Source organism: Pimephales promelas, chromosome 19, assembly GCF_988280905.1.
Source record: "Pimephales promelas chromosome 19, fPimPro1.hap1.1, whole genome shotgun sequence".
Classification (NCBI taxonomy): domain Eukaryota; kingdom Metazoa; phylum Chordata; class Actinopteri; order Cypriniformes; family Leuciscidae; genus Pimephales; species Pimephales promelas.
In genome coordinates, this window is record NC_142787.1 from 21,357,943 (window position 1) to 21,385,681 (window position 27,739).

Sequence of the window (27,739 nt, forward strand, 5' to 3'; positions counted from 1 at the left end):
GCACAGAACATGTTTGGGACTGTTTAAAGGGAATGAAATCAGTGTATCCTTTCCCAGTAGATAATGTAGGAGTTAGTGTATCAGCTCTGGTTTATTTATGTGAGGGTCTGTTCTGCAGATGATGCCTGCAGCTATACATCATTGAGCCAATGAGGCATGACACTTACAGACAAAATACATTCATGGGTTTTGCCATGCCTTTAATAGCTCCTAATATAACAGCAACTGTAGCATTACTGTAGTACCTTTTTATCTCTTTAACTCCTTAAGATATTATTCTTATGTTACAGTATATGTATATAGGATATTTTTCCAACAAAGACATTTTTTTTTTTTTACATGAGACATTTTGAAAACGTACAAAGATCGAAAGAACAAGCACTGTCATTCCAGACTGATAGAAATGTTTTACATTCATCAGTGACTGATTCACACAAAAAAATCTGCAAACAAAACTGACATGCAAAAATGTTTCTAAACCAAAACCTTTGACATGCTTACAAAACGAAACGTTTTTTTGTGAAAGGTTTTTAGAGATATCTGTTTGGCAGACGGGCAGGCAATATTTGAGAAATCTGTCATTACTTTTGCAATTGCATCTGAATAAGATAAGATGCTGAACTCATTGCCTTTAACTTGTATTTAACTTGTAATATTCCATACAGGAACAAGTGATGCTTGGATGTATGTCACAAAGTAATGTTTGAAATTCCTCAAGCCTTTATGTCAATATAAATGTATTGTGTGTGTGTGTGTGTGCCCATGTAATTCACAGCAGGTGAAACTAGAGGAGTACGGTAGGCCAAAGATAGACGGAGAGCTTAAAGTGTGCTCTATAGTTAACCGGACCAAACAAGACAGGTACGACTGCACCTTCATTATATGTTTTCATATGCTTTAAAACAGATTGTAATATTTTTTTTCCTGTTTTCTTTACCTAGATACATCTTCCTATTTGATAAAGTTGTGATTGTTTGCAAGAGAAAAGGCTATAACTATGAGTTAAAAGAGATCATTGAACTTCACTTTTATAAGATGTCAGATGACCCCATGAATAACCGTGATATGAAAAAGGTGAGAGACATTTGATTAACCAGCTATCGGGCCTGTTTCAGAATAAATATACCTGCCATAGTTGATTACGGTAGTGATCTTAATGTTTTGTGTGTTAAAATTGCAAAGGGATGATCTGATCGTTTGCTTGGTGAATAACACAGTTTGATTGCGTTCATTAAAGCATGATGCTCATAATTTTAACCAATCAAAGATGATGTACTGCCCTCTTCAATGCTCAAGCTTGTGTGGAAATGCAGAGAAGCTGAGTCTAACAATCAGGAATTTTTGCATGTATGTGAGAATGCATGTGTAACAGGGTGTCTCTCTCTTTCTCTTTCTCTTTCTCTTTCTCTCGTTCCCTCTCCGCCTTCAATCTCTTTGCATGCTTACCAGTCGAGTGGAAAAATGGTAAGCTGAATGCTCATGTTCTGTAAGCATTGAGGTGCTGTGATTTATGCCTTTTAATTCTGTGATTTTGTGATTTGTTTCCTGTCATCTCAAGAGATCAACAGCAGCTTAATGCTGCCAGAATTGAATCAGCTGTTTACAAATCAATTTGATTTAGATGTGCTGCAGAATCCATTGATGCAAGTCAAAATGAATCCACATCTATTAGCTTTGTAAATATATGCTTGTCTAGCTAAACTAAATTTACTTTTATTAGATGTACACTGTTGTTTGGGGTCACTAAGATTTAAAAATAATAATAATAATAATAATACTTTTTTCATTGCTTATGCATTGTTACAGAATTCAAATAATTACTGTTCTTTTGAACTTTCTATTCATTAAAAAATCCTGAAAAAAAAGTTTTAAACTATAATAATACTATTACTATGATAATAGCATGAAATGTAAATTCAGCATCAAATCAGCATAAAATGATTTCTGATGGACCATTTGACACTGAAGACTGGAGTAATGATGCTGAAAATTCTGCTTTGCCAAATTTCATTTTAAAAGGTTAAAATTAGGGCTGTCAAGGGATTCTTTTTTTACCTAATTACTCGATACATTTTTTATTTTGTAATCACACATCAAATTTGTCTGAGAAAAGCTTCAAATAGACATTAAAGTAGGAGCTTTAGGGGGGAAAATGTACAACATAGAATTGGGGCCATGGGGTGAGTAAATTATGACAGATTATTCTTTTTTGGGTAAACTATACCTGTAATATATATATTTTATATATAGTGCCATTCATTAGATTCGTTCCAAACGGCTGATTCATTCAGGAATTAAGCAAATGGCTGCATCCCAAATCACATCCCAAATTCATTACTATACAGTAGGCAAAGTCTGTATGTGACTAAAGTATGTCCAAATTCACAGCACTCCTAAAACAGTTGGCAAAAATGACCAAAAAAAAAAAAAAAAGTGGATTCATTTAATCCAAAGAAATTAAACACTGTGTGTTTCTGGGAGAGACACAGCAGTTCTGCTCTGGCTTTATAGATGATATTTTTGTTGGCAAAAAAAAATTGAGCAAATAAGGGAGACAAAATTGGGTCTAAAATATTTACACAATATGAATATAATATTAACTTCTTATTTATTTAACTGTTGTATATAATCAATATCACATCATGCAGTGAGTTTTTTAATCATGTCAGTCACCTATCAACTGTATGAAATGTAAGATACAGGTCAGTGGTGCATTAAATGCATTTAAATAATTTTTAACACATTATTTTTTCAGCATAACTAATTAATTAAATGAATGCGTTAAATCAGAAGCCCTAATTCAAATATATTTTTTTATCAAATCAATGTAGCCTTGCTGAGCAAAAGACCTCTATAAAAAACATTCAAAAATCTTACTGACCCCAAACTGTAGTGTAAATGCAGTTAAAACAATTGATGACTCATCCTGCATTACAAAGATTTTTATCCAAAGAATTCTTTTTTCTAGAATGAGAATGTGGGTCCCACTAATTCTTCTCAAAAACAAAAAAGGAAACAAGCTAGAATGTCCCGCCCAAACATCTTGTTTCAATAGGAAAATTGTCAATACAGAAAAAGAATTGAATTGGGCCTTTAAAAATGTGTTTTTAGCATGAGATTCAATGGAACAGCCAAAGACACGTTTACATAGACAATTAAAATGATTATTATTATTTTTTTAAACAGTGCAGACGGATATGTGAACAATCTGAAAACATTTTCAATTCATTGCTGCATTCTCTCTATATCTGTCCACCATCCCTCCCTCCATAAACCATCTTTTTTCCACCCATAGTGGTCCTATGGCTTCTACCTGATCCATCTGCAGGGGAAACAGGGCTTCCAGTTCTTCTGCAAGACAGAAGATACCAAGCGCAAGTGGATGGAGCAGTTTGACATGGCCATGTATGTTAGATCCGCAGTGTCAAAATTACAAAGGATTTTTTGATCACCGTATCACGTGCAATTATTTATCCACACAGGTCAAACATCAAACCCGAAAGAGCCACTGCCAACCAGCACAACTTCCAAATGCACACGTTTGAAAAGAACACCAACTGCAGAGCCTGTAAAATGCTGCTGAGGTGAGGGCTCTCTCACACAACCGCCATTCTCGCTGAATTACAGAGGCAAGCGCAGTGAACTGAGACGGGCTTCGACCCATGTTGCATACTAGGTTACTAGTTTGACCTGTATTACATGAGCTGCTTCACTGATTGGCTGTATTGACTCGTGTGAAATCATACTGCACTGACCTAAATTTGCCACACTGCAGTGCAGGTCAGTGTGCACACTGGCTGCTAATTATAATGGATCCATGTTTCAATTTGTGTGCAAACTGGCCTGCATTTTGTTTGGGTGTTGAATGTCGCCGCTTAGTTGTACCGACATATGAAGTCACGATGGGTGACTGATTGTTGGGGCTGTATTAATGCACAAGTTGGCTTCCAAAGCCAAGTGTCACTATTACAATGGCTCATGCCTTGAATTTGAACAAGCTTTTAAGGATTACATTTCAGTATGTGGCACACTGTTTGCGCTACAGACATGAAGGAAGGATACAAGCAATGAAATAAATGAATTGCACAAAAAAAGCATAGAATTGCATTAAAGTCAAGACCAGAACATCATAGACTTTAGATGCTACAGAGTACAGACACGATTTGGTTTTCAAATATGATATTTACTGTGGGCCTGCTTTTCCATACCAAGTGATGCATCTGATGCATCATCACCAATGGCATGCATCAGTTTGAGATAAAATGCAAGACTGAAAACTATTTCAAATGTAGCGCGTCTACCTTCTAATTTTTAAAGCTGCAGTCAGCAAGTCTGGCAGATTGAGTGGACTTGAGTGGCCCCTCCCCACTATCAACGAATACCCTCCCACAGAGTTTGTGCTCGTCAGTGCGTGTGCAACAGCTTTTCTGTGAACGCGCCCGTCTCATCAGCATCCATCAACATTCTTCAAAAAAGCTGAACTTTATTCCTTCACCACACGGATTTCAGTGCTAACAAAGCTAATGAACCTGCCCAACAAGTGCTAACGTAAGCTATCCATACCAACACATTTGGGCAAACATAGGCTACTTAGATTACTAATGTAACACAAATACATAAAGTAACTGGTTGATAAAGTACAATTACCTGTCTAGAAGAAATGTTCCAAGCTCTGCATCCAGCTTGAACCCAATTAAATCAAGTATATCTCCACTTTTTAAAATGCCGATCCGATTGTAACTTGCGCGAGGGGTGACGGCAGCTTTAACAGGAGATTTAAAGATTCAAAGAATAAATAGGATATTATTGAACTGTTATTAAATTAAATATGATTATTACATTATATTTATTCAAAGCATATTATATTTTATTAACAGCAGAGTAGACAATCATGTGTTCCCAGGTTCGTAGGATCACAAAACTCACTCGTTTACCGTGAATAAATCGACATCCGAAGGCATGAGTTTTATCATTAAGATGAAATGCAAATTTATCATTACAGACATGAATTTCTCTAATGTCCTCTGGGATATCTTGTCCCTTCCAAATAGGGCTTTGGGCAGCATGGACTAAACTCCTATTAGGACAGTAATTGTTTCTTATGTGGACAAAAACAAAGTGGTTTTGAATCTGGTAGTCTTGGTGGTGGGCTCTTTTGACTTGGGCCAGTAAGCAACAACCTAGAAACCACCTTGAACAACCTAACAATTGCTTAGCAGTGCCTTAGCAACTACTCACAGCATCTTAGCAACATGGTTCTAAGTTATGCGTGGGTGACCGTGAGCATGACTCAAAATCAAAACAAATTCTTGTTATTGTGTTTGGATGAGTTTAGTAGGACCTCACAAAATGAAGACATTTTATTGTATTGTATTTACAATTCTCGTTTGTCAGAGCCCTTGCTGCTTTCAGACACTTTGGCATCAGTATGTCTCTTACTTTTATTTGATCATGTTTTCTTTAGGGGTATTTTCTACCAGGGATACTACTGTCCACGCTGTGGGACCGGCGTCCATAAGGAGTGCCTAGAGGTCATTACCATCTGCAAAATAAGTAAGTCTCTCACAGAAAGCAGAAACCACATGTACATCAAGTCTGCCCTAATTAAAGAGAACAAACCACTGACCATGCTCTCTCTCTCTCTCTCTCTCACTCACTCACTCTCTCTCTCTCTCTCTCTCTCTCTCACTCTCTCTCTCTCTCTCTCTCTCTCATTATTATTTCAGGTCCCCATGATTCGGTGAGTTTTTAGTGGCCTGAACTGTTAAACTTCCATCTCTCAGATTACTCTAATGTCTAATGAATTAATCATCCACTCTCGCTGACTTTTACCAAACTTCACTACTTTATTTAATCTTAAAGTTTCTCCTCAATTTTGAAAAACACAGCCTAAAGATGCCTAATATACTTAAATTAAAATCATATTATTCTTTGAAGTCCATTAAATCATAAATTCCCCTTCTGTCTATTGCAGGAGCCAGGGCTTCCACAATCAGGTAAGAATATAAGTAAAGTGTGTCTGAGATACTAATGCTGTTATGTAAATTTGAAAAATGTAGATACGGCGCACAGCTTCAGGCTCTTAAACTGAAATGGACCAGATTTAGCACACATGCTCTAAAGAAATTATATTTCAGCTCTCTGCTGACATCTAGTGTATATTACATGCATGCAATAAACATAGGGTATGGGTGTGTTCTAAGAATATAAATTATAAGGGTCCATGTACTTTGTTCTTGCAGTTCTAATAAGATTTTTTTTTCTTTTTAATTGTGTTCTTAAGGTCCAAAGATGGTAGCCATCAAAAATTACAATGGTACCCCTGCCCTGCCAGGCAAGATGCCACTCTGCTTTCAGACAGGAGAAGTCATTGAGCTCCTGAAGGGAGATCCAGACACATCATGGTGGGAGGTATGATATTTTAAAATGAAACATTTGCCATGTTTACAGTGATGACCTGTTCTATGGTCCAGATTTTACTACCCTACCCGTTTTTCTACCTTAAACGAATCATAATAGAGATACAACCTGAATTGGTCCAACCAAATCAGAAATACAATTTCCTAACGGGTTAGAGACCTTTTAAGTCACAAGTGACTCGGGTGTTAAGGAACATGGAAGAACCTAGCCATGCACTCTGTATTTTCAAACATTTGTGGAAAAAGGGGTCATACTGTAAGTGTTATTATTGAAATATTGAAGCATTTAGGAACAGCAGCCACTCAGTCATAAAGCAGAACACCACGCAAAGTCACAGAGCAGGGTCACTGTTTTGACGCGCATGGTGTGTAAAAGTTGCCAATGCTCTGCTGATTCAAAAGCTAAAGAGGTCCAAACTTACACTGCCATGAATGTCAGCACAAACACTGCAGTGGGAGCTTCTTAGAATGGGTTTCAATGGCCGAGCAGCTGCATGCAAGCCTCACATCACCAAGTACAATGCCAAGCATTGGATGGAGTGGTGTAAAATCACCCTTCTCTGTTTGGCAGTCTGATGGGCGGGTTTGGGTTTGCCAGGAGAATGTTACCTGCCTGACTGTATTGTTTCTATTGTTAAGTTTGGTGGTGGAGGGATAATGATATGGGGCTGTTCTTCAGGGGAAACCTTCCATTGTAGGGTAAATATAATTGAGGCGTACCAAGCTGTGATTTCAACTTTGTGGGAAAATTGTGGGAAGGCTCTTTTCTATTCCAACATGACGGTGTCCCTGTGCACAAGGTCCATAAAGACATGGTTGGACGAGTTTGGTGTGGAAGAACTTGACTGGCTTAGCCTCAACCCCATCAAACACCTTTGATATAAACTGAAACGGAGATTGCGAGCCTGACCTTCTCGTCCAAAACACCAGTGCCTGACCTACACACATTCTAGATGAATGGGGAAAAAATTCCTGAAGAAACACTCCAAAATCTTGTGGAAAGCCTTCCCAGAAGAGTGGAAGCTATTGTAGCTACAAAGAAGTGGACCAACTCCATATTACAGTCGATGTATTTAGAATGTGGTGCCATTACAGTCCTTGTTCGTGTAATGGGCTGGTGTCCCAATACTTTTGTCCATATACTGTTTTTATGGCCAGTAAAAACAGTTCACATACCATTGGCATTAATTTTGGACCCTGTCATACCTAATATAGTTTGAGTTCTTTAAACTGCTGTCTCATTTTGGGAGGCTTAAAGTCCTTAATTCATTCATCTTTACCTGTCATTCGTTGCATTTTTCTCTAAGGGCAAGCTCATCCAAACCCAAAAGACTGGCTTCTTCCCCAGTTCCAGTGTGAAACCATGTCTTGACCCTAAGGTACAGATTCATTAAAACAAAATCGAATCATTTTAACATTTACATTTTCTTAAATTATTCCTAATATTTTTTCTTTCTCTTAAATATATGTACTATATACTAGAATTATTAGACAATGTTCTATACTATTAGAAGAACACTGAACAATGAAACCAGCCCCTGTGGTCTTTTATGTTTTGATGGTTTTCTTCTCTACAGCCTTTCCAGTCATTTTCCAGCCGTCAGTCCTCCAGAGAAACAGATTACTACGTTTATCCCTGGTATTTCATCCTGTTTGCGAACATATTGATTTGTCCATTTTTACTCTTTACAATACCAAGATACTACAATATTTATAATCACTGTTCACATTCTCATTTATATATTACAATATTAATACTATAATTATAGTACTAAGTCTTTGCAGCTATGCTGCTCTCCTTTGATCCAGTGAAAATTGCATGGAATTATGTGTCATAACTTGAATCAATGATGATGATTGATTAGCTTTAGGCTAATTGTGAGGCATGTTAGGTCTTTATTGTGTTTTAATGAGGTAACGACCTCTGTGAGAGCTCCTGTAATGATGTACAGGGTATTGAACAGGCTTGTGAATGAGTTGTGTTTTCCCTGTGGGCTTCAGGTTTGCTGGAAACATGGAGCGGCAGCAGGCCGACAACCTGCTCAAGTCTCACAGCAGTGGCACCTATCTGATCCGAGAGAGAACAGCAGAGGCTGAGAGATTCGCAATCAGCATCAAGTGAGTATTACATGTATTCATGTCCAACAAAAAACATTCTGTCCGTCTTCTTTTAGTATTTTGTCAGTCATTAGATATTTTCCATCCACCTATTTAAAAAAAAAAATCGCTGGATGGAAATGCCAATATACACATGAAAAAAAGTATGTGCTCAATTGAGGCGGATATATATATATTTTTTTTTATCCAATAAGAACACATGCACGTAAACTACAATAAAAACACATTTACCAAATAAATCCCTCAATGCACAACAAATGTCCCTCAATGCACTTTGCCTCATCAGTGGTTGTGAGTGGATAACTGGACTAACCAGTGGACCAATTTCATTGCACATCATCTTTAATGTTGGTTTGATCATTCTGAAATGCCTGAGCCGAAGTCTGTCATAAAAATTGATTTGGTTTAATTCCCTCCCAGAAGCGTCTCACATGATGTCCAAACACCAGGAATCTGAATGCCAGATAACATTAAAGCGTTTATTGGGTTTTGCCTGCATGCTCTAAAACACAAGTCATTTATGATGTAGGAAAAAAGAGCCACAGTGGATTCCCTGATTGCAGCAACTTCCATTTTTATTACATACAATGTATTTTGTGCCAATTTCCAAGGAGTGATGATTTTGTTCTCTTGAACACATGGGATGGAAAGAGTACATTATTCACAAAAGTTTTATATGATATTCCAATTCTGCACAAGTTAAATATACTGTAGTATGATATGCAATATTACTGGGAAACGTTCTGTGAGTCTGGTGAATGATGGGAACATTTCTCTCCTTTTAACAGGTTTAATGATGAAGTGAAGCATATTAAAGTTATTGAGAAAGACAACTGGATTCACATTACAGAGGCAAAGAAGTTTGAAAGCCTTCTGGTAAGAGAAATGTCTTGCATTTTTATAATGCTTGTATGGTGAAGACTGCATTGAAAAACTTTTTCTGCAGTTTTACACAATTAATTCACACAAAGCACTTAACATACAGATTTCAGTCCAGGTTTTACTTTAGATATTTTCATTTCATGTCTATACTTGTACACACTAACATTCAAACATTTAAGGGTAAATACGATTTATTTTAACAAGAAGAGAAGAAAATTTCAGCATGGACATTTATTTGATCAGAAATTACAGACATATAGTGTTACAAAATATTTCTATTTCAAATAAATGCAGTTCTTACTTTCTATTCATCCAAAAAGATACTCTATATATGTTATGTTATTTTATGTTATTTTATTTTACAGTTAGTAATGATATTTCACAATATTACTGTTTAATTTTTTATAGCCTTATGTTGCACGGCTGCCAAAAAAAAAAAACAAGATGTGTGATGCTAATTGGCTCTAGTTTATTTACATAGAACCAAAGCCTAATCTAAGCCTACCTAAGTCTTTAAAAAAAAAATCCCTTGCAACTATTTGTATTTCTTCTGGAAATGCAGTTCTAGTTTCTCAGCTTCTTTTCTGAAACTTCTGTAAGTAGCTTTCTACTTTAAGTAACTACACTTTATGTTTCTTTGTTACAGGAGCTTGTGGAGTATTATCAGATTCATTCACTGAAAGAGAGCTTTAAGCTGTTGGACACAACATTACGGTACCCTTACAAATCCCGGGAACGCTCAAGCTCTCGCACCAATACCCGCTCACCAGGTAAACGTTCAGTCCCATTAGTCTTTTTATCTGTCTTTGTTCTTCTCCCTTACTCCCTTCTTTTTTATTTTTTCTCTTCTGCTTTTTTGCTTTCTCTGTCCCACATTTATTATTGAGCCCCCACCAGTCTGGCCAGCAGCCTTCCGCAATCTTTGGACACACTCTGGAAGTCTGAACAAACAAACCCTGCCAGCTGGTCCCGCCCTCACATTCTGTATGCTCCGCCTTCTGGTATTTCAACTGTCTGTCATCTTAGGCTTGGTTGTAAAGGAGCCGCCCACTCTGGCTGAGCTGAATAGGTTCTAATAAACAGATGCTTCATTGGATGCATTATAAGTTATGCACCTTTGTTCTCCTTCCAGCCAAGCTTAACTGGTATTCACTGATATTTATGCTAGTGCGTAAAGACAGTGCCTGTTTCTGAGAATGTGGAAGCTGCCTAAAGGAATCATTCACCTAAAAATGAATTTTTTTTTCATTCACTCGCCCTCATTTTGTTTCAAACCTCAATGACTTCCTTCCATGGAATAGAAAAGGACAGAATGTTCACTGTGTTCTTTTCCGTACAGTGAATAGTGAATACAGTGAAGTGGTATTTCCCCATTAAGGCTGCAATTATTTGATCAAAAAATGGTAAAACAGTATTATTGTGAAATATTATTACAATTTACTCTTTTAATATATTTTAAAATGTAATTTATTACATTATTCTTAATTTAGTCATTTATTCCTCTGAATTTGCAGCATCATTTCTCCAGTCTTCAGTCACATGAGCCATCAAAAATCAGTATAAAATGCTAAGTTGTTGCTCAAGAAAAAAATATTTTTAGTATCAACTGCCTAATATATTTGTGGAAACCATCATACATTTTTTTTTGTACCAATTTAAAAGTCTTATAAATGTATTCTTGCTAAATAAAGGTATCAAATCAATATCTTAAAAAAATTATAATGACTCCAAGCTTTTAAAAGGTTGTGTATATAGATGAAGAAATTAGAAATATGAATTATGTCGGAGTAACTGATTTTTGGGTCATCTGCGTCTGTAAGAATTCTAGCTACTTTTTTCCACATGCATGCAAACATGCACACACCTTACTGAATCTGTTACTCGGTCTTAGTTTGGTAAGGAAACCATGTCCTTGAACTTTCTTTACCCTGTTGTGATGTGCAACTCTGCTGTGTCTTCCTCATTTATTTTTTTGCGCTCTCTCTCTCTCTCTCTTTCCCTTACCTATTCTGTCTCAGCAGCCACCTGTGCTTCCTACAACTTCTCCTTCCTCAGTCCTCAGGGCCTCAATTTCTCCTCTCAAAGCTCTGCTCCCTTCTGGTCAGGTACTGCGCTTTTTGCTTATGCTTTTGCGTCATCCATGCCACCTCCCCCAATTCCTCTTCAATTTCATTTGCTTATCCGCATCTCTCCCCTGGTTGTGTTTTCTGCATCCTCTTGTTAGGGCTTCAGAAATGTATCAAATTCTTGTAATAACACCACATTCATTTACATCTCCCTCGCAATGTCAAATTGTCCACTCATCTGTTGTATAAGCATTTAGTGGCACTCTTCATCATTTGACATGCACTAATCTCCGGATGTTGTTGGCGGCCTTGTACAGTATTCACACCCAGGGTAGTTAGCACAGCTGTGGCGCGATACAACTTTGCCGCTCGAGACATGAGAGAGCTGTCCCTGCGAGAAGGGGACATCGTCAAGATCTACAGCAAGATTGGTGGAGACCAAGGCTGGTGGAAAGGAGAGGCCAATGGCAGGGTAATAAAGCAAGCAAATGTTATGAGCAAATGAAAAAAGCAACTTTTATGATAGAAAATAGTGTATTGTTTGTAAAACATCCAATTGGAATAGATTGGCCGATCATATTAGAAGACCTGAAAAACTGTTGTATAATGAAAAACTGAGCAAAATTTGAAATGTTATTCTCATTGTGCAAGTCTGAGGTTGTATATTCTCAGATTCTGTCTCTGTTTTCCATTCAGATTGGATGGTTCCCCTCCACGTACGTCGACGAGGAAGGGGTGCAGTGAAACTTTGGAGTCACAAATCGTCCAATTGCATTCTGATCTGCAGCCCTCTTAGAGGACTCTTTGGTTTCCAAGGCAAGACCTAATGGAAGTCTTTTTGCTGGAAACATATTTTACAATGAATATTTGTACTTCTGTTTCTTTTCATCATGTACGAATATGCTTTTACCCTTTCTCGGAATTTCTGTGTGATCTCTGTGAAGAAAACTGCTCGGAGTCTGTTCGTTCTCAGTGTCTGGAGTAGGAAACTGTGAACAGAACAGAACTTAAAGTGGCCAAAGGACAAGCATGGCTTTAAGTTTGTACAGTAATACCTATTACGTGCGCTGACGGCCACATGGGTATAATGGGGGGTGGGGACATATAAATAAATATATATAAATATATATATATATAATTTATTAAAGAGATATATCTATGATTAGAATGCAACGCTGAACATTTGTTCAACAGCACCAATGCAAAGAATATAGAAGAGCAGAGCAGATGCACTTTGCATTTCTTTACACAGAGAATTTGCCTTAGAAATGGTAATGCCTTTAGATGTGGAAGTAAAGAGATGGATTCAGACTCATATTGCACATACAAATTCGTACATCTACCCTTGTCCAAAAAGATGGTGCCTTTTTATACATATCTTCACTCCCAACAGAGTCTGGTTTAGATACAGTAGCTGCAGCATTAACGCCCTGTTCTGTAGTGGTGCTCTCTTCCGACCCCATCCACCCATTCAGCTGGACTCTGCTCAACCAGAAGACCATAAAAGAGACTCAATATTTCTTGGGCTGAAATGAGCTTGTCAGATCTGCTCATCATCTCACTGGCACAAGGGGAAGCTAACCGAAAGCATTCAGTCGTGGCTGGAATTGCTTTTACAGTGAAAAATACAACCACCTTCATGTCTTCCTCTTCCTTCAAGAGTATGGCAAAAGTGCAATGGAGTATCAGGAAGAGGTTCCTTAAACACTGTTAGCTGTGATTAGCATTTATTTCCATGTTCTTAGTGGTCCAGATTTGGACTGAAAAGGGAAAATGTAATGCTGTTCGGTGCACTGATTTTCATGAATACCCAGAGGTTTTTGTGATTTTTTTTTTTTTTTTTGGCCTTCTACAAGCACATACATATTGCCATTTCACGTTTCTCGTCTGCAGCCTGCCGCATTACAGTATCTTGCCTTACTGGTGGACACTTGGTGCTACAGTCCCACATAATGAAATCCCTGAGTTGGGGCAGAATTTTCTTTTTTGCTGTTGTTGTGAACGAGGAGACCCACTGCTGAAGAACCTCAGCCATCAAGTGCACTTTATCTGTCCAGAGACCTTTTAACACAGGACACCACACTGCAGACCAGGACATTAAAGTTTCATATTATTTAATTAAAAAAAAAATACTTGTCCTTATTTTTACCTCTGGAGGGGGAAAAGAGAGTATAAAATCCTTGACACTATGATCAGTGCTCCCTCAAAGTCTGATATTGAACATACTGTAAACTCCGTGAGTGCATGGATGTGTCCCTCAAACAGTCCTTGGACAAAAACCTTTTGCTGTTGCCGGCCATCATACATCGAACCTGTAAATTGAGGTGGGAGAGTGCTGGACTCTAATAAAGCATCGGACATTTTAGCCATGCTCCAGGCTTGAATACAGCTGTCTGCAGTGATGGAAGAGTGCAGCTCATGTCAAGGTAGCACTGGCTTAGGGGCTTAGTACCTGTTTGTGTGTAGTGGACAAAAAAACCATTGCATGTGGTCATAGATATTACAACTGCTGTCCGTGGATCCTGAAAAAATGATTAAAAAAAATTGTGTACATTTTTTTTTGAATGGTCAGTTTTTTGGAAACTGAGTTCTATAATGAAATAAATATTTCTTTTTTGCCTATTTGTGGTGTCCTCATTGTTATGATGGATGGATGGTCGTGGTCGTGTGTAGATAGTGATGCAAGACTGCTCACTCCCAACAGTACATTCTCTGATGAATGTGTTTAGGATCGCCACTAGGGGGAGCCAACTTACTAGCCTTTTCCATGACATTGAAAGCACTTGGCATGATTTTGAGTCTGTGAAAGAGTCATGATCATATGCCATGGTTACAGCTGTTCATGCCATTTTTCACACAGCAACTATTGACAGAGCTCCCTCTTTGCTTATTTTTTATAAAATAGCAGTCAAGTTGTCAGTGTTTGTGTCAAACAAGTTGTAAATTTGTTGTATCATTAAAACAGGAGATCATGACTTACAGTGGTTTCCTTTGCGGGTGAACCAAACTTTTGGAAAATGTTGGTGCAGAATTATGTCAACAATTCCAAAGCATAAGAAATGCTTCTTTTATTGGTTGTTGCCTTAAATCTTACCCAGATACAATAGTGTTATTTTCTGATTGGCTAATTGTGTAGCCCTTTCCCTTTTTTTTTTTTTTTTTTTTTTGATTGGCTGATAAGTGGCAGGCTGGATAAAGAGCAGAGACGCGCTCATACGCTGATTTCACGCACCTGCCATTTTGAAATCGAAAGCGAGGTTCCGGTGGGAAGAATCCCGGAAGTAGCCTACAGATGTACCCCTTTTCCACCAAGGCAGAGCTGGTGCTGGTTCGGAGCCAGAGCCTAGTTTCAAATCGGTTCTCTGTTTTTCGACCCCCAAAGCACCAGCTCCGAACCAGTAAAAGTGATTCTTAAGTAGCACCAAATCATTGCTAGTACCGCTTTCGTCAGTGCAGTTGCTGGACAAGACACATGTCAGACCACACGTTACTTCCTGACCAGTCATTGCAGGCCGTGTTTAAAGGCGCGCGTGATGTCATTGAGAAGGTGAAACTCGTAGCGAGTGAGTTCCTGGATTGCTCGGCATTGCCTTTTAAGCGTGAGAAATACACAGTGTGGCGTGTGAGTGTATGAACTGGTTGAATTGCGTGTGTGTCACGGCCATTGCGTGAGACTTGAGAACCCTGCTCGAAGGGGACAGTATGGGCTGTCAATCCTCCAAAGAGAACTTGAGGTAAAGTATTGTTTTCTTGTTTTGTCTTTTTTTGAAAGTTGTATACGGAAAAGCTTGTGCTCCTATTGGTCAACCACATACATGTCATGGAACTGTCGTGGACGACCGTTAAAAAAATGAAACATGCTAGTCTTTTTGTCGTGATGTCGTGAAGCATCGCAGACGCGACGTACAGTAGGTTGTCGCCCACTATGACACACTATACGAGATGACACGATTGAATCTTGCGTCCCGACGCCCGTTGTCGTTTACGAATCCCCACGACACCCTACGTCAAACGAATCTTGCCAAAATCGGGCTAAAATTGTGTAATCTGAACCAGGCATAAGACAAAGAAAGAAATTTCTGAACAAATAGGCTGTTCCCAGAGTGCTGTATCAAGGCACCTCAGTGGGAAGTCTGTGGGAAGGAAAAAGTGTGGCAAAAAACGCTGTACAACGAGAAGAGGTGACCAGACCCTGAGGAAGATTGTGGAGAAGGACCGATTCCAGACCTTGGGGGACCTGCAGAAGCAGTGGACTGAGTCTGGAGTATAAACCTCCATATCCACCGTGCATAGGCGTGTGCAGGAAATGGGCTACAGGTGCCACATTCCCCAGGTCAAACCACTTTTGAACCAGAAACAGCGACAGAAGCGCCTGACCTGGGCTACAGAGATGCAGCACTGGACTGTTGCACAGTGGTCCAAAGTACTTTTTCGGATGAAAGCAAATTTTGAATGTCATTCGGAAAATCAAGGTGCCAGAGTCTGGTGGAAGACTGGGGAGAAGGAAATGCCAAAATGCCTTAAGTCCAGTGCTGCTTCTCTGTAGTATACAGTACAGTAGCCTACACAGAACGCTCGTCGGATTTGTCTATACGCGCATCCTCGCTTTGGACTAGCGTCAAACTAGACACGATAGATGCGAATTTGCCGCTCTATTCACGTTTGGTGTGACCCGCGTAAAGAACAGGCTGCTAAGAGCAGCCCACGTGCGCACACGTTTGCTCAAGGAGTGGAAGAGACAAGGAAGCTAGGAATTATCATAATGGCAGAGAAAGAGCAGTCAAAATTCCCAGTTACCTGCATATACAGTCAACTAAGGAAAATCAGGCAAAAAAGGAAGACAGTATTTGAAAAGGCTATGACCAAAAAGTCTTTGGATAAAGCAAGAAGTCAGACAAGAGTCAATATGGGCGGGGCTTTCCAGCCATGGCAACAACTGACAACAGGGGCTGAAAAGTGCAAGGGGGTAATCCATCGACCCGAAGTTGAAGCCTCGCAGGAGCTGCCATCTTGTAGCAGAACTTCACTTGCGTTAGCATTCCCATTGACTCCCATTCATTTTGGCGTCTCTTTGACGGTGAATAACTTTACATCTGAGGCGTTTGAAGACCCCATTTGACCTTTATTTATTTCTAAAGAAACACGACAATATGTAAAATGCTCCATTACCTTGTAACGTATGTTATGGCCCCGTAGAAGCAGTTTTTGTGAAAGTAAGTTAACGATTGCGTCATACCCACGAGACTCTCTGTCGCATAGTAGAGAGATTACCGTATGCACAGGAGGAGAAGCTCGTGTGCAATCGGGGAAATGTGGAGAAAAAATGACAAAATAATTAATCAGAATACCTAGCAAAAGTGTCTCCTGCTCCTAGCTCATGGACAGCTCCTACTCACACTCCCCGCCTCTGCATGTTTGGGAAGGGAATGATTCAGATTTCTCATGCCACAGCACTAGAAGACAGACGGGTCGCTCTTGTCACATCTACGTCGTCAAGCTCTGTTTGAGTCTGCGCGTCAGGGACGGAAGTGCTAAAAAATCGCCAAAAACGGGCTTCAATCGTCTCAATGGAGTTCCAATGAGATCGCTCTGTCCATTTCTTATACTGTCTATGGAAAAGTGATGCCAACAGTGCTTTCGTGGAAGCTCTTACATGTAAAACACCCTATAGCCTATGTTATGAATCTTACACGGAATGACCTTCATCACAGTGTAACTGATAGTAACGGGAAAACGTGTATCAATGCAATCTGTTTTTAGTTTTGCTGTTTTTAATTTTAATGTTACTAGCTCGTTACCGAATCAAACTCAATTAAACTTTACCATTACCAGTATTTATATGCTAGCTTGATAGTGAGTAATACCATTACCATGTTTGTTGTTTATTAATACTGATAAAGTTAGGCATTTTATTACATGTGATTCTGACATGATGTCACCATGCTCTACTCCTCTCAGCGGTGCTGGTAAACGCGTCCTCCAGCTGAGCGCGGTCGACAACGCGCGTTCATGTGTTTTGGGGCGTGGCTTTGTAAGGATCCCAGACGGAAGGGGGTGGGAGTGAATGAAATAATGAGCTGTGTTTATTGAAGCACTTAGAGGACAAAAACACTCGATTTCTATACTTTCTTTTTCAGAGTGCCTACATTTTAATTATGTATTGATATATATATATATATATATATATATATATATATATAGAGAGAGAGAGAGAGAGAGAGAGAGAGAGAGAGAGAGAGAGAGAGAGAGAGAGAGAGAGAGAGAGAGAGAGAGAGTTTAAACAAATTTGGGGAAAAGGTTTTTTTTTTTTTTTTTTTTTTTTTTTTTTTAGAAAATTTCTACCTACCCCACCTTTAAAGGGACTTTCATTTACAAGCTTGGCCAGAATCAAACTCCCATGGATGTGCACAAAAGTTATATTGAACTAAATCACTAACACAGAATCTATAATGGAAAGTGAATGAATGAAACCAAAAAGTGAAACGCGGGAATGAAGCTGGAAAAGAGATGTTTATCAGTTTCTTATTTCAAATCACCTTGTTAACAAAAGGTCTACAGCTTATATATAGGCTACTAAACATCTATTTGGCTTATAAGCGTATACCATTAAAGGGGTAAAAGAGGAGGTTCACAAAAAGTAGCTTTATTCAGTCTCGTCTTCTGTCTTTAGAATTAAATGAATTCTTCTGCCCTATTCTATTAAATGAATGTCTCAGGATTAGCCTATGTTAAGGCAGTCATTTTAATTAATGACTGATTTTTATTGATCTATCTTATCACCGTGCTCAGTCTCCCAATCGTTTTGGCCGCATATCTTCCTGCGTCCTCGCCTGTGTGTGTTATTTACACGCGTCACTGGAGCCAGTGGGGATCGTCTCATTCTGCTGCTGCTGTCTCACACACGCATGGACCATCATACCCAATGCTGAAGACCTCTAAAGCCATGTCAACATCGCGCTCGCATTTGTCGGGTAAGTGTAAAAAAGTGCTTATTTGAACATTACGTTAAAGTGAACTGATGGGGTCTCGAATGTTTCGGGTTGCTACATTATTTTGACAAGCTTTTTTGTTTAATGTTTTTGCATATTATTTTCTGATTATTTGTCTATAGTAGGCCTAGTAGGTTAACTGTCGATAGATTACTCATTACAGGTAATCTTTTTATGCAATCGATTTACACAACACGTAAAAAGTAGGCTAAGTAACCGACATGCGTTACTAATAACGGGGAAAATCCATTCAGTCAGTGGCAGTGTTTTAAAAACCAGTGAGAGCTGTCTAGCTGGTACATTCACAGAGGACACGTTCTGTGTGCGCTTTTATTAAATCGGTTAGCTATTTATTTGTCTATACCGGTCTACACACGCTTCTCGCCGTTATCACTCGCTCGCTCCAAGCGTGCCGTTGAAAGTCGTTCAAGTTTCAAAAACGAGTCATGAGATGCGGTCAGTTCCAGGTTACGCCATGTATGCCTAGCTGATTTTAACCGAAGGACACGTCCTGAATGTTCTCAGATAACATATTTGAGCATCATGCACACCCCAAAATTCCGTCTATATAAATTAGATAACATTATTTAGTCCCTCTGTCAGGTTATTATAAACCGGTATCGTATGACTTAACTTTCCGATGAACGCAAAAATAGCAATATTTTGAATAGGGTGGCGTCTTGATTTAGCCTACAGTGCATGGACCAATAATAATAATAATAATAATAGCTTTTTGTGTGTGTATTCCACAAATAAGTCACACTTATTGCCAACATTATTGACAGTATTCTTACTGAGTCATGTTATGAATATAAAAGAAATACTTCATTCGTAGAACTCTGAGGGTTTTCAAACTTGGACCCCCGAGGGTAGGCTTGGGAGTATTCATAAGATTAATAGTATTTTCTTCTTTCAACAGCGCCAGTTAAATATATAAATATGTCAGCAAAACAATTAACAATTTAATACAAATAAATAATATAATTCCTGATCATGTTTTAATGATCTTTGTCTTCATGGTAATGACATAAAAGCCGTTTAATATGGAAAACAAGACGTTGTCACAGTAATGGGCCTTTATACATTAAAACTTATTGTTTTCTTCATATTTTAGGAAGCAAATAGTCATATTTTTGGGGTCTTTGGTGTTAATTATTTGGCTATATAGGCTATTATTTACTTTATATTATTCTTTTTTTCTTTTTTAAATTTTTCATATTTCTTATGTGTCGTAAATGTTATTACATTGTCTATTTTGAATGTGCACTGTGTTTAATTGTTTGGCGCTTTACATTTTTTTAAACGTCTTGTGGCAAGGGAAGTCTTTTATTTTGACATTCATCCACGTATATTGCGAGTGTGCTCAAGCAAAGCCTAGGCTATACACGATCAGATTGTAAATCGGCAATTGAACCTTTTTTGTTTTGTTTTTTGCCATGGAGCTACTCTTGGTATCAAAAAGACAGTGCCTCACAAATTGGATGAGAAAATAATATTACATAAATAAAAGAATGCAAATATTACAAAATGTGACATTAAAGGTAGTAATTTCAGAGCTAGCTAGCTTTGAAAGCACAAGATCACACCCTCTCTTCAGAGGGTCTCCAAAGCCACACCTCCTTTAAAACGCGAGTGCACACAGCAAAGTTTGCAAAGCATCACGAGACAAAGACGGCATTAAATTACCTCAAAGCACATAACATTAAAATAATAATGACTGTAAACAACTTACCGAGGTTGTACTTTTGAACTACCTGACAGCTTCAGATTCATTTTGCTGTTGACAATGTTGACATAGAAACACATAAATCAACGTTGATAAAGTAGAACACAAGGTTGACAATGACATAGAAACATAAATCATTAGTCTGAGGGCGTGAACAGTTCTGGGTAGAACGTCACGGTTTGCCATTTCATAATTATGGTTAGGACGTTTTCTGAACACAGCATACGCTTGTTGTTTTGGTTCAGGAGGAACTATAAAAGATGACTGCTGTTTGTTCACAGCGCCCTGTGCAGGGTGAGCAGAGGTATGGAAATACATATGCTGACAGACACGTCCTATCTCTGCATTTTAACCAAATGCAATGAATGGACTAACACTTTTTGGTCCTGAGACTTCCCCAGAAGATATCTTTTAATATTTAGACCACTTCTAGTATTGATTGTTATCCGGATGTGAAGAGAGTTTCAACCATACACTGTAAAAAAAGGTGGACGTAGTGTCTCTGACGTGCCCATAGGTTTCTGAATAGCATTCTTGAATCCCAAAATGGCCGAATCAGGCTGTCGCCATCTTGGTAGCACGTCACCTTGCGCCACTCCCAGATAAACGAAAATTGGCAAAAAGTTGTGATTAGCTGTGGTGATGTGACGGCTCACAGACTGCAGACTAACGGCTAGTAGTGACAACAGCGGCAATCCACTTGTCACTCTAGTTAAAATACAAACAAACCTGTCACTCAAGTGGCCATGCCATGCAGAACTTTAAGGCTAAATATAATTTAAACAGATGAGTAAACGGAAAAAATAAGTTATATTTGGTGTTAATAAATACAACGTTGTTTACATAATGTAAAAATACGTAATAATTGTATTTGGTTTAGATTTTTTAGAAATGTAACTGGGACATGATTTTAGATTTGATTAATTAAAAAAAAAACTGTGAGGACTTTGCCTCCTCACTTCAGAACACCACTGTCTGTTACACAATCCCTAGATTATTCAGCAGCTGAGACTCCTGTCTCTATTCAGAGCACTTCTCAGAGTTCTGCTGGGGGACATGACTTTTACCGCCGCCACCCTTGAGGCTGTGCCGACAAAACACAACATGTTTGGAGAAGATGTCAGTTACCTGGGAAGAAAAAGTGATATGATGTGGCATATTGGTGCATTCCATAATGTCACACTTTGCCCTTTCCTCACTTTGTTTTCCAATTTGCTTTTTACGTCTATCTTTCTGCTAGCCCCTCTTTCTAAATGTCAGGGCTCTATCCATTACTGAGTCTCCCTGAAGATTGTGACAGCAGGGCAGTACGTAAACCTTTTTAACACGTATTGTAGCACTGGTTAATTGAAAGTTTAGTAGAACAGGCCACTGTGGCACAAGTATAAAATGTCTGTTACCATCTTTGAAAACAACCGGTACTGTCGTTCAGTCTTAAACTGGTAGGTGACTGGCAAAGGACATTCATGTTGAATACAGTTTGAAAAAAGAAAAAAGTTTGCATGGCGCTAAATGAACCACTGGCAAATGACGTCGCACTGTACATCCCTGGACGGTCAAGATGGTCAAGGGTGGATGCAGGGTATGCTAATGTCTCTGAACTTCGCATAAGCTTAGAGTATGCGAATGTTGGTGTTGCCTCCCAATCTCATGTCTGTTCAGATGTTTGTGCTATGAGAGGAGAAATCAGGGAGCAGGCCCAGCGCAGAAAGTCTGACTCATTGAAAATCATCTCAGATGAATGGCTACCCAGTCATGCATTGAGATCTGAATGAGCTCTGTGCTACTCTGGCTCTCCCTCATGGCTGAATTTGATGGAATTGGCATTGAATGCTCTGGAATGGTGTTGCCGCAGATGCTCCCAGGTCCACAGCAGTTGGTGAGATGTTTTTTTTTTTTCATTTGTTTAATGAGTTGGCTTCAAGAGTTTGTGTTTTTCATCAGTTCATCATGTTTACTTTCTTTGCATGCCTGTCTGGAACCAGCTGTTAAAGTGCACTGTGCGACTTTTGCATCTTCATGACTTATTATTGAATACATGGATGAGTGGTCTGTTGTCAAATGGATCCGTATTCATTTGCACTGATGCAAAGGAGTTCAGTAAGTTGTGTTGCCCCCTAACGCTGCCCTCTAACGCTGTCCCTATCTCCTATGGCATTACTACTACAAGCTATAATAACAATCAAGGAGAAACACGCCCCATGAGGTGCAAAAATACTCACGTTTTATACAGTATATATAGTATCTCACACAAAAACATTAGCAAACATTTTATTATACTGTATCTTCTCAAGGGACAAATACTATAGAATACTAATACTATAGAAATTAATCTTGGATATATTTTCGAGTAGTGAATGTGCTGCTTGTATAGCAATATTTATTTACTGTCTTCTGAAAATAACTCCACACACAGTCATTATTGTCAAAACAGCTGGCAACAAAATGAGTACACCCTAAGAGAACATGTCAAACTGTGTCCAAAGTGTCAATATTTTGTGTGAGCGCCGTAATCATCTAGCACTGCCTTAATCCTCCAAGGCATGCAATTGACCAGAGCTTCACAGGTTGTTGCTGGGATCCTCTTCCACCATAATGGCATCATGGAGCTGCTGGATCTTAGACACATGGTACTTCTCCACCTTCCGCTTGAGGACGCTCCACAGGTGGGGTCACGCCTGGAGAAATACTTGGCCACTCCATCACCTTCACCTTCCTCAGCAAGGCAGTTGTCATCTTGGCGGTGTGTTTGGGGTTGTTTTTATGCCGTTCGGCTCAGTTTCTGAAGGGAGGGCATCATGTTCTGCTTCAGAATGTCGCAGTACATGTTGGAATCCATGTTTCCCTCACCGAAGCACAGCTCCCCAGTACCAGCAGCCCTCCTGCAGCCCAAGAACATGATGCCACCACCACCATGCTTGACTGCAGGCAAGACTCAATATTCTTGGTACTCGCCATGCTGAACATGCTTTATCTTAGTCTCATCAGACCCCAGGACATGTTTCCAGTAATGCATGCTCTTGGACAGGTTGCTTTGAGCAAAATGTTTGCAGGCTTTCTTGTGAGCCAGCTTCAGAGGAGGCTTCTCTCTGGGACGACGGAAGCTGACCTTCTGCTTCTGCAACCTCTAGAGCAATACTGGTTAGCGTCTGTTTTTTAAAGCCAGGTTCTGCACCTGACGCACAGCACAAGGACTGAACTCGACCCTTGCGCAGCCTGTTCCAAGTGGAACCCGTCTTGGAAAACCGCTGTATGACTGGCCACTGTACTGTAATTCAGTTTCTGGGTGTTAGCAATCTTCTTATAAATCTTCTTATAGCCTAGGTCAACTTTGTGGAGAGCAACCATTCTAATTCTCAAATCCTTAGAAAGTTATTTGCCATGATGTGCCATGTTGAACATCCAGTGGTCAGTATGAGAGAATTATACTTAAAGCACAAATTGTAACTGCTCTAATACCAGATACACACATTTTTATGGTCCTGTCGAGCAGACAAAAACTTCAACATAATGAACAGGACATGTGGATTTGCGTGGTTAAATGACATATAGCTATTATCACTTAGGTTGTACTCACTTTTGTTGCCATTAATGACTGTTGAGTTGTTTTCAGAGGACATACTGCTATACAAGCAGCACATTGACTACTCTAAAATATATAAGAAGTTTCATTTCTATAGTAAAATGGAAGTTCATAGCAATGTAAAGCATTATTATGAGCCTTATTTGATCACTCACATGCACACCACCATGCCTATGGCCATTTCCATCTGGCTTTTGAAAGCTGGCATTCTGGGTAGCAATCTGTGTTCCCCAACAACGAAGGGGACATTTACTTCCTGTTCTGCAGCTTGACAATAAATTGAGTTGGGATGTCATTAAGGGCTCTAGACTGTGCCTTAAATGGTCACAAATGTGACAGTTAGATTTATAATATCGTCAGATATCATTACATGCACCCCAGTTACCTAAGCAGCAACGAACACAATGAGTTGCGATGTCCAATTCACAATTAAATGACTCTTTTGAGGCAGTTCTTTCTAATGAGTCAAAAATATTCACATTTTCAGATTTACTCGAGTGTTATGCCACGTCGGAAGTGGGAATAACCGAGTTGAAATGTCCTACTTCTCTACTCTGTGAAAACCAGTTAATCATGTTACGCTCACATGTTGACCACATGATGTCACCATGATATACCATGTCATGTTTTTGTATTGGTTACGGCAAAAACAGAAAGACTTTACTGTTCACTCAGCAAAACTTATGGTATCATCATATAAACTTTTTTGATACTAACGGCTTGTGCAGCTTGTCTTTACTAAAGACGCGCAGTTATTTAGTGACATTTTTACATTTGCATTTGTTTTCCTTAGAGGAACGTATTAAATGAATGGAAATGATCCAGCTGCGTTTGTGTTTTTAATTTGTGCGTCGTCAATAGATCATGTGCAGAACTTTCCATTCCGAATTGCGCTCTCAAGCTAAAGTAATTTGCCCTGTTTAGTACGTTAAATGTTAAAAGTTTTCTTTACCGTTTGACACAAGGTAGCTCAATCCTATTGCCTATCTATCTATGTTTGAAATGTTCCTTTAAAACAAAGTTCTATTTATATGGTCTTGAGGGATAATTTATGCGATATTTTACTCATAATCCGATTAATGAAAAAACAATTGAGGACAGCCATGTTTTATCCATTTCACTTCCCAGCATCCCAAACAGTGCTGCCCCTTTTGCATTGTAGTACCCTGCTTAATTTGTTTGATTTGTTTGAACAAAATTAGATAAGAAAGAATGAAGGTTATGTTCCCTTTAAGTGGCTTGAGGCAATTTTAGGTAATAAATGAGATCACCTCAGCCAGGAGACCCTCAGGAGGTTTGCACAGTTATTGTGGAAGCCACCCACCACTTCCAGAAAGAAACGAGTTCAGGATAACACACTGGCAGCACACACACACATACACACTTCCGCTCAAATGACACGCAGAATAATACTGCTATTCTCTCGAAGCATCTCTGTTTTAATATGCTGCCTGGCAGTGTGTGTGTGAGTCTCTTCAAGGGTGGGTTTTGGGTAAAAGTCATTGTGTATGGCTGACAAGCACTTTTGTAACCGACTCTTTATGGGGCCTGTGTAATTACACACTGTATGTTACACTCGCCCTTGACAGCTTTTTAGCATGACTCCTCCTTCCCTTTCCCTCTTCCTCGTCTGGAAACGAGACCTCCAGCATCCCACCATTATTTCCCTACAGAGAGGCAGCAAAGCCTCCTGCTAGCATTGTAAACACATACACAGCTCTGTACAGCTTTGCTGGGTCGGAGCGGAGGACAGAAATGGGCGTTTCAAAATAAATCTCGGGCGATTACAGGGAAAGTAAAGCTCTGTTATTGTGGTTGGGGGGAAGAAAAAAGGTACACATGTTGTTAGAAGCTTCTGAGATTTTGTTGTGTCAAACAGCAGATATTGTTGGACCTCGCTGTTATTCTCTTTCCCTATGTGACTGGACGGAAGGTGGACTCAGCTTGTCTCAGTACTCTAATCTGTTTATTGTCCCCTTTTAGACACACTTTCATCTGAGATGGGTTCGCTGGGGCATGAAGGGAAGCATGACCTGTGTCAGTCTTGACTTGTGTGTCTGTTTTTTTGTGTGCATTTAAAGGGATAGTTCATCCAAAATTGAACTTAATGTCATTCAATTTTAGTATGACTTGCACACAATAGTTTTATAATAACTTTTTAAAGATAGTTATGTTTCTACTTAAGTAGGGCCTGTCATAACCTGTTTCAAACTTATTAAGTTCGCTGTAAGACAACAAGCAGACGAGCCCAAAAATGCGAGGGCAGCCACACAATAAACAGTGCTAGATCACCTAATACCCTAGCAGAAAATCATCTTTTCTGTTCCACGAAAGAAAAAAAAGTGTTGAGAATGACATGAGGGTGAGTCAATGATGACAGAATTTTTATATCTTTGACCATCATGTTATTCTAATATAATACTTCATGTTTAAAGCGGCGGGAATGAATTATTCATGTAAGTGTATGTGTGTAAATGTGGTTGTGGAGGAGGAGCCCCTCTTCAAAAACACTCACTGTATAGTGCACAGTTCTGTGCCCCCTCTCTACATGGCTGAACTGTGGAGGAGCGGGTCTGCTAGGACTTCCCACTACAATCTATGAGCAACAGAAGAGAAATCATTTACAATATTTTATGTTATTTTACGAAGACTTTCAGGTAGAGCGTAAGCATGTAGTCTTCTTTGTGTGTGTGTCTAAAGGCAATCCCAAATCCATTGTGCATTCAGACGGGAGTTTCTAAGACCGACAGTAATCAGGCAGAAGCTCGGGAAGGCTTCATTGAGCACACCAGGAAAGGAACAAGATTTTAAGGCAGTTATTTTACAGCGCTGCTGACTCTACTGTGAATAATGCAACCTTTAATAGAAAACTGGAACAAAAATTCAAAAAGCTGACAACATCACTGTGCAGCGATTGACGCATTTTCATTTTCCAGATTTTGTGAAATACGGTATTGTGATAGCTGTTCAAATGTTCTCTCTTTCAGATAGGAAAGAAAGCCGATGGTGATGACGTCCAAGATCTCATCCAAAAGAAAACCACTCTGCTTTGCATTGCCACCTACTTCACAGAACGAAGTTGAGCCGAAGAAAAGAGAGAGAGAGAAAAAAACAGAAGTTGACAAGCGATGCAAAGCTGTTTAAAGTAAGGGCTCTTCAAACCGAAAACCACCTCCAGGCTTCACTCTTGATCCATCATCAAAACTCTGTGAACACAAGAGATGTGAAAAGTAGGACAGGATCAGACGATCAAGAGGACCCCTGGGTGACAAATAATAATAACAGCAGAGTGATGGTGACATCAACAAGTAGGGCTTTGAAGCGCTGAGCTTCCTAGGTCACAGATCTTCTGGGGCTGACAGCTGATCCGAGGGAGGCTGTCTCTGTGTCAGAGATGCAGCTATGTGACCGAGAAGACTCGGGTCTGTCCACCGCCGCAGTGGTGGCCATCGTGTGTAACATCCTTGTAGCTCTGCTCATACTGGTTCTGATATTGATCCTCTGTAAAGCATGCAAGGTTCCCTCCAGCCAGGAGAGCGTCCCGGTTCTGACTGTAGAGAACGCACATCAGAGGAACGAACAGAGGTACTTGCTGACGGCATGAGGGGAAAAAATGGAAACAGAATGCTGTTCACGTTTCTGCAACGATCAATCGCGGATCAGCCGACGTGGATTGTCATGAATTAGAAGTGTTTTTAAAACATATTTTCATAGATGTTTATTTGCTATGATAGAGGCCTGCGTAATTGGGGCAAAATGTAAAAACACTCTTGAATGAGGACTGAGTTGGCTGAGCGTGGGCTGCTGGGACTGTACCTGAGCTCTCTTACACTGAACCACTCTGCCTGAGTGTTTTATATAAAGGTAAAGAGGCTCTTTCGAGTCATACAGTAGTGCCTGATGGCATCAATGAAACCCCACCTGCAGCTAACCAGCTAGCAATCGTGCTGCGCTAA

The 27,739-nt window shown here is 39.4% G+C and overlaps 1 protein-coding gene and 1 long non-coding RNA gene across 7 annotated transcripts in view; both read left to right on the top strand.

Annotated features, from left to right (window-relative positions):
* The window catches only part of vav2 (vav guanine nucleotide exchange factor 2), a 178,314-nt gene extending 164,207 nt beyond the window's left edge, over positions 1-14,107 (top strand). Inside the window, exons 13-29 of one of the 6 annotated variants that reach the window (XM_089123460.1) lie at positions 776-861; positions 942-1,074; positions 1,450-1,464; positions 3,296-3,405; positions 3,483-3,584; positions 5,465-5,553; positions 5,727-5,740; positions 5,975-5,996; positions 6,284-6,411; positions 7,727-7,798; positions 7,997-8,058; positions 8,421-8,537; positions 9,326-9,413; positions 10,066-10,189; positions 11,438-11,524; positions 11,803-11,957; positions 12,182-14,107. In XM_089123460.1, coding sequence (XP_088979586.1) covers positions 776-861; positions 942-1,074; positions 1,450-1,464; positions 3,296-3,405; positions 3,483-3,584; positions 5,465-5,553; positions 5,727-5,740; positions 5,975-5,996; positions 6,284-6,411; positions 7,727-7,798; positions 7,997-8,058; positions 8,421-8,537; positions 9,326-9,413; positions 10,066-10,189; positions 11,438-11,524; positions 11,803-11,957; positions 12,182-12,229 — 1,452 coding nt within the window. In that variant the 3' untranslated portion in view covers positions 12,230-14,107. The remainder of the gene's footprint in view (positions 1-775; positions 862-941; positions 1,075-1,449; positions 1,465-3,295; positions 3,406-3,482; positions 3,585-5,464; positions 5,554-5,726; positions 5,741-5,974; positions 5,997-6,283; positions 6,412-7,726; positions 7,799-7,996; positions 8,059-8,420; positions 8,538-9,325; positions 9,414-10,065; positions 10,190-11,437; positions 11,525-11,802; positions 11,958-12,181) is intronic. The other 5 variants (XM_089123461.1, XM_089123462.1, XM_089123464.1 and 2 more) reach the window with 5 other exon arrangements.
* Positions 14,108-18,172: 4,065 nt separating this feature from the next.
* On the top strand, positions 18,173-26,974 carry LOC148970801 (uncharacterized). Its single transcript, XR_016147766.1, has 2 exons — positions 18,173-18,456; positions 26,771-26,974. It is a non-coding gene; the product is annotated as an uncharacterized LOC148970801 (long non-coding RNA).
* The last annotated feature ends 765 nt before the right edge of the window (positions 26,975-27,739 follow it).